This window comes from Schistocerca americana, chromosome 1, assembly GCF_021461395.2.
Source record: "Schistocerca americana isolate TAMUIC-IGC-003095 chromosome 1, iqSchAmer2.1, whole genome shotgun sequence".
NCBI lineage: Eukaryota > Metazoa > Arthropoda > Insecta > Orthoptera > Acrididae > Schistocerca > Schistocerca americana.
Window position 1 is genome coordinate 897,578,827 of NC_060119.1, and position 18,908 is coordinate 897,597,734.

An 18,908-nucleotide genomic window follows, 5' to 3' on the forward strand; every position below is an offset into this window, starting at 1 on the left:
ATTTATATGTAGATAAAGGTTGAGATGAACTCCATCCATTCAAACACAGTACTTTGTTTCCTCTCACTCCAAGTAAGTCATTTGGGCATCTCAGACAATTTTTAATGTGCTGAGAAGACTAAATATTACGGCGAAATGATAATAAGAATCAAGACCATAAGCTGTCGACAGGCGTTGATATACATCAACGGGGCTTTTGAAAATGTGTGCCTCGACCGGGACTCGAACCCGGGATCTCCTGCTTACATGGCAGACGCTCTGTCCATCTGAGCCACCGAGGGCACAGAGGATAGTGCGACTGCAGGGATTTATCCCTTGCACGCTCCCCGTGAGACCCACATTCCCAACTTAACGTCCACACACTACATTCGTAGTGCCCCTGCCCATTACACTCATTACTCGCGGCAGACAATCGTACTGAGTCCCGTAAGAGTTCGGGAAATGCGTGTGCATCCAGCACAGAAGAAGGTCAATGGCCGGTTAGCCTTACCTATATATAAAGATGGGGTGTGTCCGGAAGAACAGGTATCATCTTCATATAAATATTACGGCGGTTTCCATAGGCAACCGTCGAACCCTGCCTGGAATATTCTCATCGTGACCGCAGCGCTGAAGAGCAAGAGCTGGACACTTACCGACTCCGAAGTAGAGTCCGCCGAGCAGCCCCTGGATGCTGGTGTCTGTGGTGGTGGTGGATAGCTTGGCGGCGTACGTCACGGCCGCCGTGAACGACAGCGAGCTGGTCACGCTCTCCATCGCCTCGAAGATGAGGCACAGCCACGGGTTGTAGATCAGCGAGTAGCCTGTGGGCAGAACGCAAACCGGCCGTCACGGCACGCACAGTGGGCAGCTGGCGCTTTCCATACCTCGCGCAATGAGAGTCCTAACCCTTCTACAGTCAACACTTTATTACCATTTTCGTAAAGAAAAGGGAAATGTCAGGATTCATACAGGAAAGCAGCGTCATTAAATCGTGTGGTCTTAAACGAGAATACTAACTTAAAGGGTGCGCATCCAGTATTTCCCTGTTAACAAAAACTGCTAAATATAATTAGGCGGCAGCTTAACCCAAACCATACTTTTTGCTATAAAATGTCGTATGTGCTCCGTTTGTTGGATGTTGGACGTTTAGGCGGTACGCGGTTTCTAATCCCGTACTTGCCAAACTCTTCCCCGTCGCCACTTCCACATCGTGTCGTATTCGTGAATTAAGAGGCTACACATCAGAAACTGGTGAACTGAACACAGTCTTAACGTGCGCCCACAAAAAAGTCAAGAAGGATTATGTCCGGTCGGCATACTGCCCATAATGGTTGACCTCCTCTGCCGTTCCATCTGTCTGTAAAGGTTGCACCCAAGATCTGGCGAACGAGTGACACTCAGGGTGGAAGTGCACATCCTTTTCAAACTCTGTACATAGGTGAAATTTTTATTCAGATGCTGTCAGAGCAAATGAACTTCTAGTTAAGCTACCGTTTGCAAAAACACACACTTCTGTAAAACCTTCGCGAGTTAAGCTGGCATATGTAACAAACAACGTAGATGTATCTAGCGCAGCTCCTTAAAAATAAATCTTTGCAATGAGGGTAAGACTGTGTTCGACTTGTACATTCAGTATTTTCTATATTTTTCATACGAAATACAATCCATTGTGTAGAAAACGAACTTTCAGTTGAGATACACTAGTTCAGTTTACATTATTAGTGATGATACTTTATACACATGATGAGTCGCGTAAGACATAACAACTCTTACTGCGTGATAGTTTCGAGATACCGGAATCAGGACCGAGTGAGGTGACGCAGTGGTTAGCACACTGGACTCGCATTCGGGAGGACGACGGTTCAATCCCGCGTCCGGCCATTCTGATTTAGGTTTTCTGTGATTTCCCTAAATCGCTCTAGGCAAATGCCGCGATGGTTCTTTTGACAGATCACGGCCGACTTCCTACCCTAATACGATGAGACCAAAGACCGCGCTGTTTGGTCTCTTCCCCCAAACAACCCCAACCCAACCCGAAATGAGGTTGACACACAATGTGCAGGGGTGAGACATTTCTTCTGTGTTTAATCCTGTTAACCGAGACATCTTAGATTTTTTAATAGGACGATGTATCTTTTTTAACGCCAATTGAAAGACGAGTAGTGTGATAACGCTTGTTAATTCTGGTGTTTAAGCTTTTCGAAAAGAGTCCCAAAAATTTTCTGAAATTGAAAGCCAATGTGGCCGGAACCGGTAATTGCGGTGTGACCCAAACACCGCCAGGCCCCGGCGTTGTATGAAGTTTTTCGGTGGTTTATTTATCGCCACGATAGCTGTTAACTTGAAAGTGGGAGTAAGTACACACAGGTGAAATATTTTTCTTAAAACCATTACGATACGCTAGCATCGACATACTATTTCGGGGGATTCGGTTAGGTTATCGCTGGACCATGGAGTGGTAACTGGAGACCAGTGACGGAGTGAATTTGCGTTTGGAAACCGTTAGATATCGACATCCCGCTAAGCTACGGCTTATGGAGACACCCAAGCTCTTTACTTTACTGCCAAATACTCTCTTCTTAATTAGCAATAATATGATATAAAGCTTTTTGAGTTTTACTGGTCCGTTAATGAAATACAGAAGACGCGCACCAACGTCGGAGAGGCTCAGCATTACGAAGTGCGTAATTGCTTGCTTCTGGACTCAGTTCATCTGTTTGGCCATTAACAATTTCGATTACACGCGTTTTCAGAGCCCTCTGTCTTGAGAACGGAGGGCTACGCAATACTCGCTTTATGATGTCTGAGTGACGGACACTGGTGCGCATGTGACAACTGGACAAGTTTAATGTGACAGAATACAGCATTTAGAACGCCGCAGGGCAATTTGCTTCAGGTGTGACAACACTGCCGTTCCCACAATTAAACCGCGCTCTAAAATCACGTCCAGCCGACATTAACGTCTTCCGCCCTCGACAGCAGTGGCAAAAAGATAGTTGACAAGTCCTGCATTTAAGAAAATTATGGGAAAAAATTTAATACTAACGTCCTCGAAGCAATAATACAGACACTTATATGGCAGCTTATGAAGAAAATAACTTTGCACTGACGTTGGCTGAAGTCACCATGTCCAAAACGAGCTTGTGTGAGATAGTAGACGGCTAACCATTTGTGTTTTTTCCGAATTCTTTGTGGTTGGACGCTCATGTTTCGTTATAAAACATTAACAACTGAAGGTAACAAGCAAAACTCGTCCCATCTTCACAAAAAAAAGAAAAAAAAAGAAAAAAAAAGGAAATGAGCGTATGGCATCGTTGCCTTGGAGCCCCATCCGGCTAAGTTCGGCCGCCAAGTGCAAGTCTTATTTCAGTCTAGGCCACATTGGGCCACTTGCATGCAGGTAATGAGGATGAAAAGATGAAGACAACACAACAACCAGTCCTCGAGCGGAGAAAATCTCGAGCCCGGCCGGGAATCAATCCCGGGCCCGCTTGCGTGGGAGGCTAGCACGTTACCACCCAGATATGCAGGCGGACAAGCCCAAAAAATTCCTTTACGTCAGATTGCGGAATGGTAGCAGATGAAAGCTGTCCTGTTTCTTGTCACAATTATTTCGGAAATCATGCTATGCCAAATAAATGGGAGTCGTGTGAAAAGTAGCTTCCAGTGCAACAGAAAAAGTTATTAACAGTAATAGTAGTAATTTAATAATGCAAATCAGATCTTTGCTCAAATTACCTACACTACTTACTATGTTTCAGACAATTACTAGTCATGCAAATTTGCCGCATATGGTAACTAGTTGATCACCGTAAGGTTCCAAGTGTACTGATGCAGCCATCCTTTTCCTGGTTCCCTCGGTTCTGAACTGAATTTTTGTTCGCACAATGACGGATTAAATTGCTCGTGATTTAATTTTTCTACCCGGGTCAGTCGCAATAACGTACACTTGCAAACTGCTTGAACATGACATTCTAAGGTAGTTTCTATTGTGTTTTCGTTTATAAATAGCTGTGCCATATCTTTCACAGCAGATTAACTCAAATGACGAATGTTTCCAGCCAATCACGCGAAGCATAGGCATACCCGTAGAGCCCTAAAATACAGACAGGATTTAATCAACGTGAATCACGTTTAGGATGACGTTTCGTAATTCCAATTGACACCCAGGAAGTCATCTTACTGGAAGTTATATATTTTAAACGTGATCGAGTCATGTTTATCATGCATGCGCATAAGAGTATTATGCTGAGAAGCCCAGAAGAACAGGCTATAGTACCGCAAGGTCCAGTCACAGTAATTTGACAATCGCCTAAGTACGACGTAAACGTGCAATAACAAGCCACTCGCGGTAGGTGGCAACACTAGCAGTGGAGTTTATATAAAGCGTACGAGGGAGGAGGGGGAGAGAAAGGGGGAGGGGGCAACAACAATGCAATTGTTGTAATATGGAAACGGAGAGATTTACCTAATGTCCAAAAGAGCATCATCACTGACTTTCGGGCCATTGGTGCAAACACTTCCGAAACGGCTAAGTTTGTAAACTCTTCGCGTGCCGGCGCGGTTAAAGTATACAGTGCGTGGCAAAATCGCGCTTTCTAAGAGAGGAGCCGAGCCAACTTGTGCACAACGGGCCATAAATGACAGGTTGTGAACGCTGGTTGTGGAGATGTGTTCAGATGAACGGGCGTGCAACTGTTGAGGAACTGACCACCCAGGTGAACCAAGGGGCTACCAACAACGACTCCTCAGCGACCGTTCTGCAAACGTTGCTGCGTACGGGCCACCGTAATAGGCTTCTCAATATTTTACCTATGCTCACTGCTGTTCACCAGCGATGAAGACTGGATGCGCACGCCATTACCGCAACTTTACGTCCACTGAACGGTGATAGGTGTCTTTCAGATGAATCGTATTTTATGCTCCTTCGGACAGATGATCGTTGGCTTGTACGGCGTGAAACGTGTGAAAGCAAACTCCCTGCATCAATCATCGGTAGCGTCCATGCCGGAGTAGGGAGCTTTGTGGTCTGAGGAATGTTTTCGTGGCGTTCCCTGGGTGATCTCGTCATTTGGAAAACACAGTGGATCCACAACAAGTATGCATCTATCCTCGATGACCTTGTCCAACCTTACACGTAGTCTGCTTTTCCTTGGCACGATGGCATCTACCAGCAGGACAATGCAACCTGTCGCACAGCTCGCAATGTATGTGCTTGGTTCGAGGAGCACCAGCCTGAGTTTATCGTGCTCCCCTGGCCATCCAACTCCCCGCATTCAAATTCAATCGAGAATCTACGGGACCGCCGGCCGAAGTGGCCGTGCGGTTAAAGGCACTGCAGTCTGGAACAGCAAGACCGCTACGGTCGCAGGTTCGAATCCTGCCTCGGGCATGGATGTTTGTGATGTCCTTAGGTTAATTAGGTTTAACTAGTTCTAAGTTCTAGGGGACTAATGACCTCAGAAGTTGTGTCCCATAGTGCTCAGAGCCATTTGAACCATCTACGGGACCACCTTGATCGCGCTGTTTGCGCCATGGATTCTCGACCGATAAACCAGCGTAGCCCGCCACGGCACTGGAGCCAACATGACTCCACGTCCTTGTCGGTAAGTTGCAGAACCTTACTGACACTCTTCCTGCACTTTCTGCAGCTCTTCGTGCTGCGAAAGATGCTTATTCAGGCGTTTGACAGGTGGTCAGTTTAATGTGACTGCACAGAGTACATTCCTTAAGGACAATCACTGAAACTTTACGAAATCTGTTAATCACCATCGTTCGTACACAAATCACTTTCGCCGTGAATAACCTAAACAACAGTCTTCCAAGTACACAAAAAACTGCTTTCTGCTTTCGATAGCTCAGATAAATGCAACGGCTGGAAAATGGTGGGAGAGTAACTACCAAAACTTTCATTTCATTCAACTTTGGGCAAAGGTCTTTGAACAATAAACATAAAGTACTGTTCCAACGTGAGAGAGTACTTTGTCTTACTGCGTTGACTGTACTAATACCAACAATATTTATTCAATGTCAAACTCATGTGATAATTTCGATTGGGAAATACTGACGTTGATTCAGTCAGTGATGTGGTACTAATGTTTCTTATAGTTGGCTGCAAAGAGCAACTAATACATGTCAAATGAAACGATACTAGACTGCCTAGATTCATCTATTCAATATCTGCAAGCAGTTTCGTGCAAGGAAAGTCCTTCCAGTTTAAGACCAGAATATAAAACGTTGTAACGGTTCCTACATTAGATATCGCTAACGCACACTTATGTGGTGTTGCTGAATCCGATGTTAGCTTCTTTCAGCAGAAGTTTTTCTTCCCCGAGATTTGCCGACAAGGCAACTACTTGAGCTGGTTGGTTAGTAATCACTAGATCGCGTGACGATATCCTTCGTTGAAAAATATTCTTCCAGTATCAACCCACACACGTAGAGTGTATAATTGGGGGTGGTCTGTCCTTGGGTTGATCAGTAGACAATAAGCATTGCCATCTATTTGACATTTATTTTATCCTCCATGTTTACTTTCCTTTCAGATCTTAAAGTGACAATATAAATAGAAACTTAGGTTGCACAAGGAATAGAATATGAAGAAAGATGTCAAACATTTTAGCACATTAGAATTTGCCCTTGTTCCACAATACGAAACTAAATCGCAAAATTTGTGTTGAAACTTGTGACTGAGTGTAATTACATGTTCCGTCCGGACAACACAGTTTGATAAGGCTAGTACACACTGGTATAACGTGGTCACCCTTAATATTTCATGAACGAGTGAGGAAATCAAAAAGAAGTTTTGAAAAAGGTACCATCAGAGTCCCTAAGCGACTTACTGCACTGTCATTGTTCATTTTAATGTGTTTACTTTAAAATCTAGAATGACAGACTTTACTAACGAGATTCCATTGATCACCAATAGAGGTGACAAGTGACGTAAAAAGCGTTAATATTTCTCTATAATCGCCTCATAAAAATGAGGAAATGCGCCGAAAGTTAAGGGAAAGGCTCGAGGCAAGCTAATTGGATAACTGCATTAATTGATTCCTTCACATCCACATTCAAAATATTGCCCCTTCGTTACAACAGAAGAAACAATTTTCAGTTCTTTACAGCAATTTCAATTCCAACGAGATTCGCTTCTTAAAAGGATCTTCTGTGGGATGTTTACAATTTTTTAAATTATTTTTTCTGTTTTACAAAATACTTATGTATTTGAAAGTTCAAGACTTCAATTTCGGTTGAAGCAATAGTGTACTCCCAGTTCATATAACAGTCATAGATTCTGACATTTTTTCGTTTCTTGTTCACGTAACGAAAAAAAGAGTCTACGGGAAGGAGAACTAACCTGAACTACTTTCCCATTTACATTCGTAGAATTTTTTAAACAAAACATTTGGGAGCATTATAACTATGCCTATACTCTTCTTTTCCGGAGCTCTGAAGTGTCATTACAAGATACATCGTCCGAACTAAGAAGACGATTTTCCTCACAGGTCGGATAATTTTTTTATCGCCCCCCTAAGATTCTGTGAGATGTTAAGGATGCACACGTAAAGTTTTGGATTAAGTCGCTATTCCGCTTTCGTCGCAGACAACTAAGTATTACTTGAGCTCCCGTGTCGTGCATTCAGCGTGACCGCGAGCCGCGCGGCACTAACCAAAGAGCCTGATGGCGTAGAAGACGAATCCGATGAAGAGCACGTTTGCGTGCCCGATGGATTCGATGATGGGTCCCGAGAGCACAAGCAGCGGGATGCCGGCCAGCCCGGCCACGGTGATGGTGACGCCCATCAGCGAGCGGGACCCGCCCAAGTCCTGCAGCAGCCAGAACAGGAAGCTCTCGATGTAGCCCCACGCCGTGCCTGCAACACCACGTAAGGACACGTCACGTTGTGAACAATTTAACACAGGTGTACTATCTAAATTGTAAATACGAGGGGGGGGGCGATCAATAATAGTGCAACACTTTTTTCTCTAAAAGAAGGTTGGTTTTATTAAGGATTCCAACATACAACATTATTCCCTACTCTTTTGAGCACAAAACTCTATTTTTCCAACATATCTCCGTTCAATGCAACGGCTTTACGCCACTTTACTGAGGGGCTTGTATGACCTCACGGTACCACCCTATTGGTCGACTCGGAGCCAGGGTCTTGCTGCCTCAATAACCTCACCATCAACCACCTACTATTTCCCGCCAATTGCTTGCTTCATTGGGCCGAACAGATGAAAATCGGAAGGTTGCTCGTTAAGGTCTTCTGCTAGGCGACTAGGAACCCAGCGGGCGCACACCTTCGAGTACCCCAACTGCTGGACAAGTCCAACTGAGCAGCGAGGTGGTTGGTTGTGATCCGTAGATCACCTCGAGTATGAGTGTCCGCACGTCCCAACATTTAGGAGTCACAGCTGTGTGCGTCTGGCCGGCACGCGGGCGAGCGGACAGGTTTGCGCAGTCTTGTTGTCATGATGACAGACACCTCGTACAACACCCCACGTTTTTCTTCATTTCCAGGTCTCCGTAGACATTCAGCTAGTGCCTTCGAATATATGCGATGCTCTGATTTTCCGCTAGAAGGAACTCAATGACGTCTCTCTGCTTGGAACGCAGAAGCACTTTTGAATGCTATGTACAGCGCCACCATCTATCGGAACTTCTTGAAACTACAGAGGCTGAAGCCCATGTGTACCGCGGTGTGCCACACCAAATACCGCGGTTTTTCAACTGAAATTGGCCGAAAAGAAACGTTTTTTATTACTTACTCAACGCCCCTCGTGTTATTTGATTATGCCGAAGCCCTTGCCGAGGTGGTTACACCGGTTCCCAGCAGATCATCCAAATAAAGCGCCGTCAGCAAGCACTTTGAAGGGTGGCCATCAGGGTTTTTTCCGTACATAATCTGTAAGCGGGGTGCACCCGGCCCTCGCCATTGAGAAGTAGCACCTGTGGGCCACGAAAGTGGCAACGGGAGAGAGGTGTCATGGACCGACGCCCTTTATATCAACCTACGATAAAGCCTTTGGGCTGGGGGTAACACGGCGAACATTTGGTGCCTCTGAGGCCTGTTCCAACACCCAGCCATCACGAGGCAGAGAAAATCCCTGACCCCGTCGGGAATCGAACCCGGGAACCCGGGCGTGGGAAGCGAGAACGCTACCTCACGACCACGAGATGCGGGCTATTACAGTGTCTTACATACACTATTCAAGTAAACAGAGCAGAGAAAGTTATTTGTGAAAATACCTTGTTATACATTTTCTCCATTCATCAGTTATTCACTTCGGAAATTATTGCCCTGAAATTTTCACGCGATCACTGTCAATTTTTGCATAGCCTATTACAAACGGGGTGGGGTTGGCCGTGGGGGGGGGGGGGGGGGGGGGGGGGAGGAGGAGGAGATTACGTCACTACCTTGGCAAGGCGCTTTCTCACTTGTGCTGTCCCGTGACGCTCTTATGCGTCATCCGACAGGATATTCTTGACTCATTCCAGCGGAAAAGTGAAGTGAGTTTCACAGCTCTAATCACGGTCATGTCGCTAGAGACCAGTCAGTCTAATTATACATGGACACAACAGGAACCATCCCAGAATTCGCCTCATGGAGCATGAGCAAAATTCTGGGAAATTAAACCTGCATGTCCAGGCGGGGTTTTGAGCCAGCTCCTCCGAAAGGTACGAAGAAACAAAGATGAAGGTTTAACATTCCATCAACGATGAGGTCATTAGAGACGGGCTGAAGGGTGAAAATTTGAATGGGCACGCTACATGAACAGTTTCCAGTGCCTGGACGATTCCGTCACCACCCTGGTTGTTCCAGACAGCTCTTAGCGATCTGAAGATGCTACTACATGCTGCGGCATAGTGTGGAAAGGAGACTAGGACCGTGAAACATCTGGACAAATTTAAACTTTCATTCACGAGCAGTTATTTCCCTCCAATTCAAAATTACATTTCGTCGGTACTTCGTTCTAACATTCTACGCTGCTTCTGCCTTTCTCGCTTACCGTACTCGACTAGCACACTTGTGAGAACACACACTGCAAAGTGATTTCAATCCATCCCAGAACTAATCATTCTATTTGTAGCGGAGTGAACGCTAAAATAAAATTTCATGCGAAATAACTAGGGTGTCACAAGTTCGGCTCTGTTTCCACAAGGAATGCAGTTGGACCGTTATGGAGTCTGGAAGAGATCGAAACTTTACTAACGAAGCCGCAAAGCATCGACTAACAATAGTATTCTACACGACTGACTGAGGAAGGCAAGGCTCTGGGAAACAATGAATCAAAAATAGTTCGTCTCATCCAAGAAATCTTAAATCTAGATAACCCATAACAGGCTTCAATTCCGTAAATAAGTCCGTTAAATAAGTCCGTCGTGTACATTCGAGCCTCGATACCAGCACGCGATTTTAATCCGTTGGGAGATTTCATCAAAGTGCACATCAGTCACGAATATTTCAGCAGTAAACTGCAGTTTATTGATATTACCTAACGTATTTCATAAGTCGTGTTTCTTAGCAGGACAAACGGAAACTGAATGTTACAGTTTAGTGTTATAACTAAAGTTAAGTTTCTGCACCCCTAATCCCGAATCTGTTTCACGAACATTATCCATATCTGCAATGAGACACTCATTTCCCGCCACTGACGTATTTATAGATCACCTTGACGGTGAAGAATGTTAATTAAGAGAATTGAGTGCAGCTTACGTTTTCCAAGGTGAGCAAGAAAAACCGAATAAAGGCAACGACCAGACTGACAGAGATGCTAACTGAAGCTGCATTTGGGATCAGATTTCGTTATGTTGAAAGTTATGACAATGTGGCAGGATGACATTCTTAAACGTCAACTTATTTTTCCTCCGACTAGTAATTTACGTTGCACATATTTAGATTAAGATTTTAGTTTGAATTAATTTTTTTGTAGTTTCAGACATTTGTATTATTAACAGATCAATGACTTTGCTGACTGGAGTAACTGAAATACTCGGTCCAGTCACATTAATGTGACCATGTTCACCGTCAACGTCAACTCTCAGGCGGCAGCTGGGGGAACTAACAGTGGAGGGTACGTTAAGTGTGTTGCTAGGGCGCGGAAAACAGTGCAGTCAGTGTCGTAATGCGGAAACGCTGCGATTTCTCTGGCGTCCGAAGCTGCACAACATTGGCTTTCGGAACAATGGTGGAAGCAGTTTTATACTGCATCCGACAGACAGCTGTTTGCGTGTGCATCGCCAAACATCTGAAAGGTAACACCCTGCAACAATCGTCCGAAGGGTCCAGACCGGAGGAAGAAGCGTTATGGTCTGCGGTATGTTTTCGTGGCATTCCCTTGGTAATATCGTCATTCTGGAAGGCACGACGGATCAACGCCAAGTATGCATCTAACCTTGGGGGCCACTGTACCCCTACAAATGCGATTTGTTTTTCCTCGACACGATGGCACCTACCAGCAGGGCAATGCAAGGTGTCACACAGCTCTTAGTGTATATGAGTGGTTCGAAGAGCACCAGCACGGTTTTACTGTACTGTCCTCGTTACCAAACTCACCGGGTATAAACTAATCGAGAATATGTGGGACCACCTCGATCGGACTGTTTGCGTCATGGATTCTCAACCGAGAAACCTGGCGCAGCAGACCACAGCAATGGAGTCGGCATGGCTCCACATCCCTGACGGCACATTTCTTCCTTCATGTCTCGCGATGCAAAAGGTGGTTTTTTAGGCTTTTGGCCGATGATCATAACGCGAATGCACAGTGTATTTTAAGGGCGTGTGAGTAGCGTCACGTGAAGTGCACTGTAATGGCACGATTTCGTACTATCGATAATTATCGAGAGAATGCAGTTAGTGTATTATTTATACAGGCAAGTATATTGAATTTGCTGGAGTCATAACAAGGGTGAAGTAAGAGGGGATCTATACGGCTTTCCGGATTGGAAAGGAGAGCCCGGTCCCCGGCGTGAATCCGCCCGGAGGACTTGTGTCAAGGTCCGGTGAGCCGGCCAGTCTGTGGATAGTTTTTAGGCGGTTTTCCACCTGCATCGGCGCATGCGGGCTGGTTCCTCTTATTCTACCTCAGCTACACTATATCAGCAATTGCTGCGCAAACAAGTTCTCCACGTACGCGTACACCACCATTGCTCTACCACGCAAACGTAGGGGTTACACTCGCCTGGTGAGAGACGTTCCCTGGAGGTGGGGGGGGGGGGGGGGGGGGGGGGCACCGGGGGCCGAACCACACAATAACCCTGGGTTCGGTGTGGGGCGGCGGAGGGGTGGACTGCGGTAGTCGTCGTGAGGTTGTGGACCACTGTGGCTGCGGCGGGGACGGAGCCTCTCCGTCGTTTCTAGGCCCCAGTTAACATACAATACAATACAATACAGTACAGTAGGGGATCTAAGAGCATGCACAAAGAAGAACGCCATTGTCATAGCGTCGCGTGTGGAGCTGGAGGGAAAAATTTGACAACCTGTAGACATTAGGAGGAGGACGCGAAGTACCTGGGGAAAATATACTTAAAATTTGAAGAGCTACATGTCACTAAGAGTGCTAGAAATGAATTTTAGTCCCCTAAAATCTTCAGTCACTTAGACAGAAAATGATCTAATTAACTACACTTAGTGGTTGTTGCAATGGTACGACACTAGCTTTTTCGTTAGGAACGATAGCGGTTCAAATACTCATCCAGATTTAGATTTCGCGTTGTTTCCCTAAATCTCTTTCTTACAAATACGACCGATTTTCTTCCCCATCTGAGCTTGTGTTCTATATGTGATAACTAGGACATCGTCGACGAGACGTTTTACTCCCATCTTCCTTACAACCAATTATAGTTAATACATTGAGGTGTAGGAATCAACATGGATTCCGGAAACAGCGATCTTGTGAGACCCAACTCGCTTTATTTGTTCATGAGACCCAGAAAATATTAGATATAGGCTCCCAGGTAGATGCTATTTTTCTTGACTTCCGGAAGGCGTTCGATACAGTTCGCACTGTCGCCTGATAAAGTAAGAGCCTACGGAATATCAGACCAACTGTGTGGCTGGATTGAAGAGTTTTTAGCAAACAGAACACAGCATGTTGTTCTCAATGGAGAGACGTCTCCAGACGTTAAAGTAACCTCTGGCGTGCCACAGGGAAGTATTATGGGACCATTGCTTTTCACAATATATATAAATGACCTAGTAGATAGTGTCGAAAGTTCCATGCGGCTTTTCGCGGATGATGTAGTATACAGAGAAGTTGCAGCATTATAAAATTGCAGCGAAATGCAGGAAGATCTGCAGCGGATAGGCACTTGGTGCAGGGAATGGCAGCTGACCCTAAACATAGACAAATGTAATGTATTGCGAATACATAGAAAGAAGGATCCTTTATTGTATGATTATATGATACCGAAACAAACACTGGTAGCAGTTACTTCTGTAAAATATCTGGGAGTATCCGTGCGGAACGATTTGAAGTGGAATGGTCATATAAAATTGTTGGTAAGGCGGGTGCCAGGTTGAGATTCATTGGGAGAGTCCTTAGAAAATGTAGTCCTTCAACAAAGGAGGTGGCATACAAAACACTCGTTCGACCTATACTTGAGTATTGCTCATCAGTGTGGGATCCGTACCAGGTCGGGTTGACGGAGGAGATAGAGAAGATTCAAAGAAGAGCGGCGCGTTTCGTCACAGGGTTATTTCGTAAGTGTGACAGCGTTACGGAGATGTTTAGCAAACTCAAGTGGCAGACTCTGCAAGAGAGGGGCTCTGCATCGCGGTGTAGCTTGCTGTCCAGGTTTCGAGAGGGTGCGTTTCTGGATGAGGTATCGAATATATTGCTTCCCCCTACTTATACCACGCGAGGAGATTACGAATGTAAAATTAGAGAGATTCGAGCGCGGACGGAGGCTTTCCGGCAGTCGTTTCTTCCCGCGAACCATACGCGACTGGAACAGGAAAGGGAGGTAATGACAGTGGCACGTAAAGTGCCCTCCGCCACACACCGCTGAGTGGTTTGCGGAGTATAAATGTAGATGTAGAAGTCATTATGAACTCTCCTACGGTAAATTAAAGAGAGAATACCGTACAACAGAAAGTCCATAGGCTTATCGAAAGACAAGAGAGGCAAGAGTGTGCCTCCTGCCAGTTCTCGCGTACGAGAAACGGAAGCGTGTGACGCTGGGAGTGCAGAGACTCACCGAGCACGAAGATGACGCAGAGCAGCGCCAGCAGCTCGACGTTCCTGAGCACGGTGAGCACGTCGGTGACGACGTTCTTGGCGGGCGTCTTGAACTCCAGGCTGATGGTGAGGATGAGCAGCCCGCTGGCGATCTTCAGCGCCGCGTACAGGTAGAAGGCGGGCCTGCCGATCACAAACACCGTCACTGGAGGCTACCGCTGTCTGGTGAACGTAGACTGCAGCAGTATTCCTAGAAGCCTTGGTCAGTTTAAGATCGTACACGTGTTACCTGAACATTAGGCACATTACACACATATCGGGCTTTACCACGTACCGATCGCTTTGTTCACGCACGTGAACTGTGTCTAACTAGACTCCCCTAGAAACCATACGCGGTGAACAGTCTAGAAACAGTGACGATATATGAATGGGCCGTGTTACGGAACATTTCCGTTCTGCGCAGTTATCCTCCTTTGTTATTTAAAAATAAACAGTATTTATAGAAAAATTATAAATCTTTTATTCGAAAATTGTTGATTTGTAACGTGAAACAGAGGATGATGTAGTAAAAATATAAAGAATACAGATTTATCATATAGCGCTAGAAAACGCTATTTTCTCGGATAAAAAAGTCCAATATCGCTTCAAGATCTCGTCGAGCTTGTGTAAAGCATGTTTCTGTTGTTCATTTTTCGCGTTTATCGGTAATAACAGGAAACGGTTTCCTCTAATCATCATGAACGTTCTATTGAGTAAAAAGTAACAATAGTTACAGTTTCTTTATATTTGTGCATGTGAACTCTACTTGCGCCAGTAGTAACGCCTTTGTTAGACAGAAGTGCAGAATATCAATAATTCAAGAACAGTCTTAATCGCATTTATTATTGTTATAATACCGCCAACCGGTTTCAACCCGACGTAGGGGTCATCTTCCGGGCGTTTACACCATTGGTACACTGCTGGTGGTGTCACTCCTGACGTCGGGTTGAAAGCGGTTGGCGGTATTATAACAACAATAAATGCGATTAAGACTGTTTTTGAATTATTGATTAATCATACTAATCGCTGCTTCTCTCCACAACCATGTTGTCCAAAAAGTGCAGAAGTTACACAAATTTGTATTACTTACAAAACTCAATAAGGATATAATTCTGTAAGGATTTAAAACACGCAACGGTCTAACACTGAATGATGGCTGTTCAAATTACGTGCAAAATCAGCAACCAAAACAAACAATAAAGAAAAAAATAGAGGTCGTTGGATCGAAGTTCCTCTCTTACACATTCATTTATGTTTCCTTCCCTTCCAATGCTACAAATACTACCGGTAATCTTATCATTTACTGCGGGATTTATGTATTATACCAAAGCTACCAAACCGTAGTTTTCGTAAAGCGCAGCTCTGTTGGACGCCCTGCACTCGCATCTGTGTTTACACAAAAGCTAGGGTATTGCCGTGTGTAAAACTGAAATTGCAACTGCAAAATATCCGTGCTTTACAAAAATCAATTCGCTATATTTCTTTCTAACAGCAAAAACTCAACAAATATTTTTCGTTTATGGCGTGAAGAGTAGGATGTTACCCAAATTTACAGAACAGTAATTACACTATTATTTTCTTTTAGTTTGTGCATGAACACCACAGATCAGCAACTTCTACCATATTCACAAGATAGCAGTACATATTTAGAGTAACAAATGCTGCTCTGAGTCGATGTGCTTTTTAAGCGGTTTAAGTGCGAGCCAGTTGAATGCTGTACGAGAACACCAGGCGTCGAGCAGCACAAGTAGCTAAGGCGACAGACTACAAGACCGCCCCTAAGGGATTCAAGTCGCTTTTTCTTCTCTTTTGTTCTTATTTACCACGAAACATTTCTATGGCTACACCTAATCACGTTTCTTTCAAAGTAATAATAACAACAAACATAGTAGTAAATTAGGAGTGAGGAACAATAGCTGTATAACAGGAATCGCGATGAAACTTTATCAATATACTACATTCATTCACGTACTGTAGTAAAGCTACACCAGACTACATCTACTTCGAGTAGCACTGCTTATAATATTTGTATCGCTTTTCGTGCATCGGTAGAAAGCTGTTCCGTCCCATATTCGTGGAAAGGAAATCCTACCTGCTGTTTTGCATCCAGCTGTATTTCGATACTAGACGTGATCAAGTTGTTAGGTTTTAGTCTATAATCTATCAGGACGCTTGATCCTTACCTGTAAATTTTTTAACGCGTCTTTCAAGGGCGTTTGAAGAAGGGCATGAATGTTTAATGGAACATGACAAATACATTCGAAGGAAAAAGAAAGCGACGCACCACGAAACAATTATCCGATGGGGACGGAAATTTGTAAATATCATTACATGTGCAAACCGACTGTACAGTTTCAGAAAAATTGGAGGATTTTTTTTTCAAGAGGAAGAGCTTCACAAATGCGGCAAGTCAGTAACGAGTTGGTCCAGCTTTGGCAGTTATTCGCCTTGCCACTGATGATGGAGATCGTCGAAATCTCGAGTTGGATGGAGGGCTCAATGGTCCAGACGTTCTCAATTGGGGAGAGATATGACCACCTTGCTGGCTAAAGTAGGGTTTGGCAAGCACGAATATGAAAGTAGAAACTCTCGCCGTGTTGCGGACGGGCATTATTTTGCTGAAATGTAAGTTCAGGATGGCTTGCCATGAAGCGCGCTGCGGATGACAACCAAAGGGGCCGTGGTATGACAAGAAACGGGACCCCAAACCACCACGCCTGGTTGTTGGGCCACAGGGCAGACAAAAGTCAGGATGGTATCCCATCGCTGTCCGCGGCGTCTTCAGACACGTCTTCAGCCAGAACTCCCATTGAATGGAGTAGAATTGTCTTCGATGATGAATCACGCTTCGAATTCAGGCTCGATGACCGTCTAAGACGTGTCTTGAACGTCCCGGACAGCAGTGGGACATGAACCTAAAGTTAGCCAATCAGGCCGTTGAGCGTGCAAATTCAAGCGGATTCGATCCTTACTATTGTCCCACGTCTAATTTTTGTATCCATTTCTTGGTCAGTTTTAGGAAACCAACGAAGACGACGTTTGGCGACAACGTCTCTGAATGGACGCTTGAATTTGCGCACGCAGCGGCCTGATCGACTAATCTCAATCTCAATCCCAATTAAGGTGGAGAATGCGCAACACACCCAAGTTTTACTTAACAGTCATTTCTCAGCACAACTCACACCGCTACACGCTTAAAAGCTTCTCAAACACACACACACAAACACACACACACACACACACACACACACACACACACACACACACACACACGAGAGAGAGACTCACCTGAAGTCTGTGTAGGGCTTGCCTTTGCTGAAGTAGTCAATGAGCGCCCCAGAGAGCGGCGAGCTGATCATGCCGCCGATGGTGGCGTAGATGCGCTGCAGGCCGTAGTCCGCCTTCTGCTCGCGCAGGATGGCTATGACGGCGCCCTCGAACATGGCGAAGGCGGTGCCGCCGATGATGCCGATGAAAACGCGGATGCTGAGGTACAGCCAGAAGGTGAGCCTGACGTCCAGCTCACGCTTCTCCAGGCGCTCGCGGCAGGCCAGAGTGCGGTTCACAGTGGCCAGACAGCGCGCGGAGCAGTTGGCCAGCCGCGCACCCCACGGCAGCGTCACCGACACGCCGCCCTCCAGCTGCCGGTCACGCAACACGATCCGTGTCAGTAAGACAACATATTCTCAACATTTTTATGAAATGGACAATGAAGAAGGGATGGGATGGGATGAGATGGGGTGAGGTGAGGTGAGTGGAATCGTGATGTACAGCCGCACAGGGCGTTGTGGTAATAGCAACTCAGATTTACCGCTTCTCATCAGCGGTTGCCTTAACCGCTTCGGCCTTATGGGCAGGGTCCCTGACCGACTAACTTGCAACTTATCTCACGCTGGAATGCAACGTCCCTCGTCCGTTAACCAACCACTCGCAAATTATTGATCACCGTAGGATTTCGGACGATATTAGTGGATCCGCACTGAAACACAGCTCAAATATTTCATTTCTGTAAGAGCGCGACCACTCCTCGACGTTCGTTTCAGTGTGGACGCGTTATGTCGTCCGAACTCCTACGGGAATCAATAATTTGCAAGTAGGGGGTTAAAGGACGAGCGACGCTGCATTGCAGTTTGAGATAAGTTGGAAGTTAGTGGGTCAGAGAAAACCGCTCTTGAGAAGCGGTAATCTGGGTTCGAGTCCCGGTCCGCCACAGATTTTGAACTGTCACCACTGCATTAACAACGCCCTGTGCGGCTGAAAGTCGCACTTTCCCACGCATCCCTTTCCGCTGTTTGTCTGTGCAATGTTTCATATAAATGTATGCATCAGCTGCATCATCACGAGTGTTGTCTCTTCTGTCGGAGATGTTTAATTGTACGGAGACCACTCAAATACAGACATTCTCGATTGCACCCAAGGAGCAAGTGAGGGAAGCGCTGTGGAGACATTGTTGCAAGTCTACATGAGCAAACGACCATCCAGGAGTAGTCAGCCGCGCTGGTGGAGGAATGGGACGCCCTACCAGAACTCCCTACCAACCTTGCGGGCAGTACGGAAGAACCCTGCAGAACATGCACTGCCGTCGCTGATGATTATGAACTCTGTTATGAACCATATACTGTCTTTTGTAATGTCCAGGGGACCATAATAATTCGCCGTGTTGTTCTTAAGGCTCCTTCTCCCGATAGAGGTTGGCGGTCCATGAA

The 18,908-nt window shown here is 45.6% G+C and overlaps 1 protein-coding gene and 1 non-coding gene across 3 annotated transcripts in view; both read right to left on the reverse strand.

Annotated features, from left to right (window-relative positions):
- Positions 1-18,908, reverse strand: part of LOC124547440 (major facilitator superfamily domain-containing protein 6-like) — a 323,248-nt gene that overhangs the window by 14,370 nt on the left and 289,970 nt on the right. For both annotated transcript variants that reach the window (XM_047125105.1, XM_047125106.1), the window contains exons 6-9: positions 17,491-17,843; positions 14,183-14,346; positions 7,650-7,853; positions 636-803 (exon numbers count right to left, since the gene is read on the reverse strand). In XM_047125105.1, the coding sequence (XP_046981061.1) occupies positions 636-803; positions 7,650-7,853; positions 14,183-14,346; positions 17,491-17,843 (889 nt within the window). The remainder of the gene's footprint in view (positions 1-635; positions 804-7,649; positions 7,854-14,182; positions 14,347-17,490; positions 17,844-18,908) is intronic.
- On the reverse strand, positions 208-282 carry Trnat-ugu. The gene has a single exon. It is a non-coding gene; the product is annotated as a tRNA-Thr (tRNA).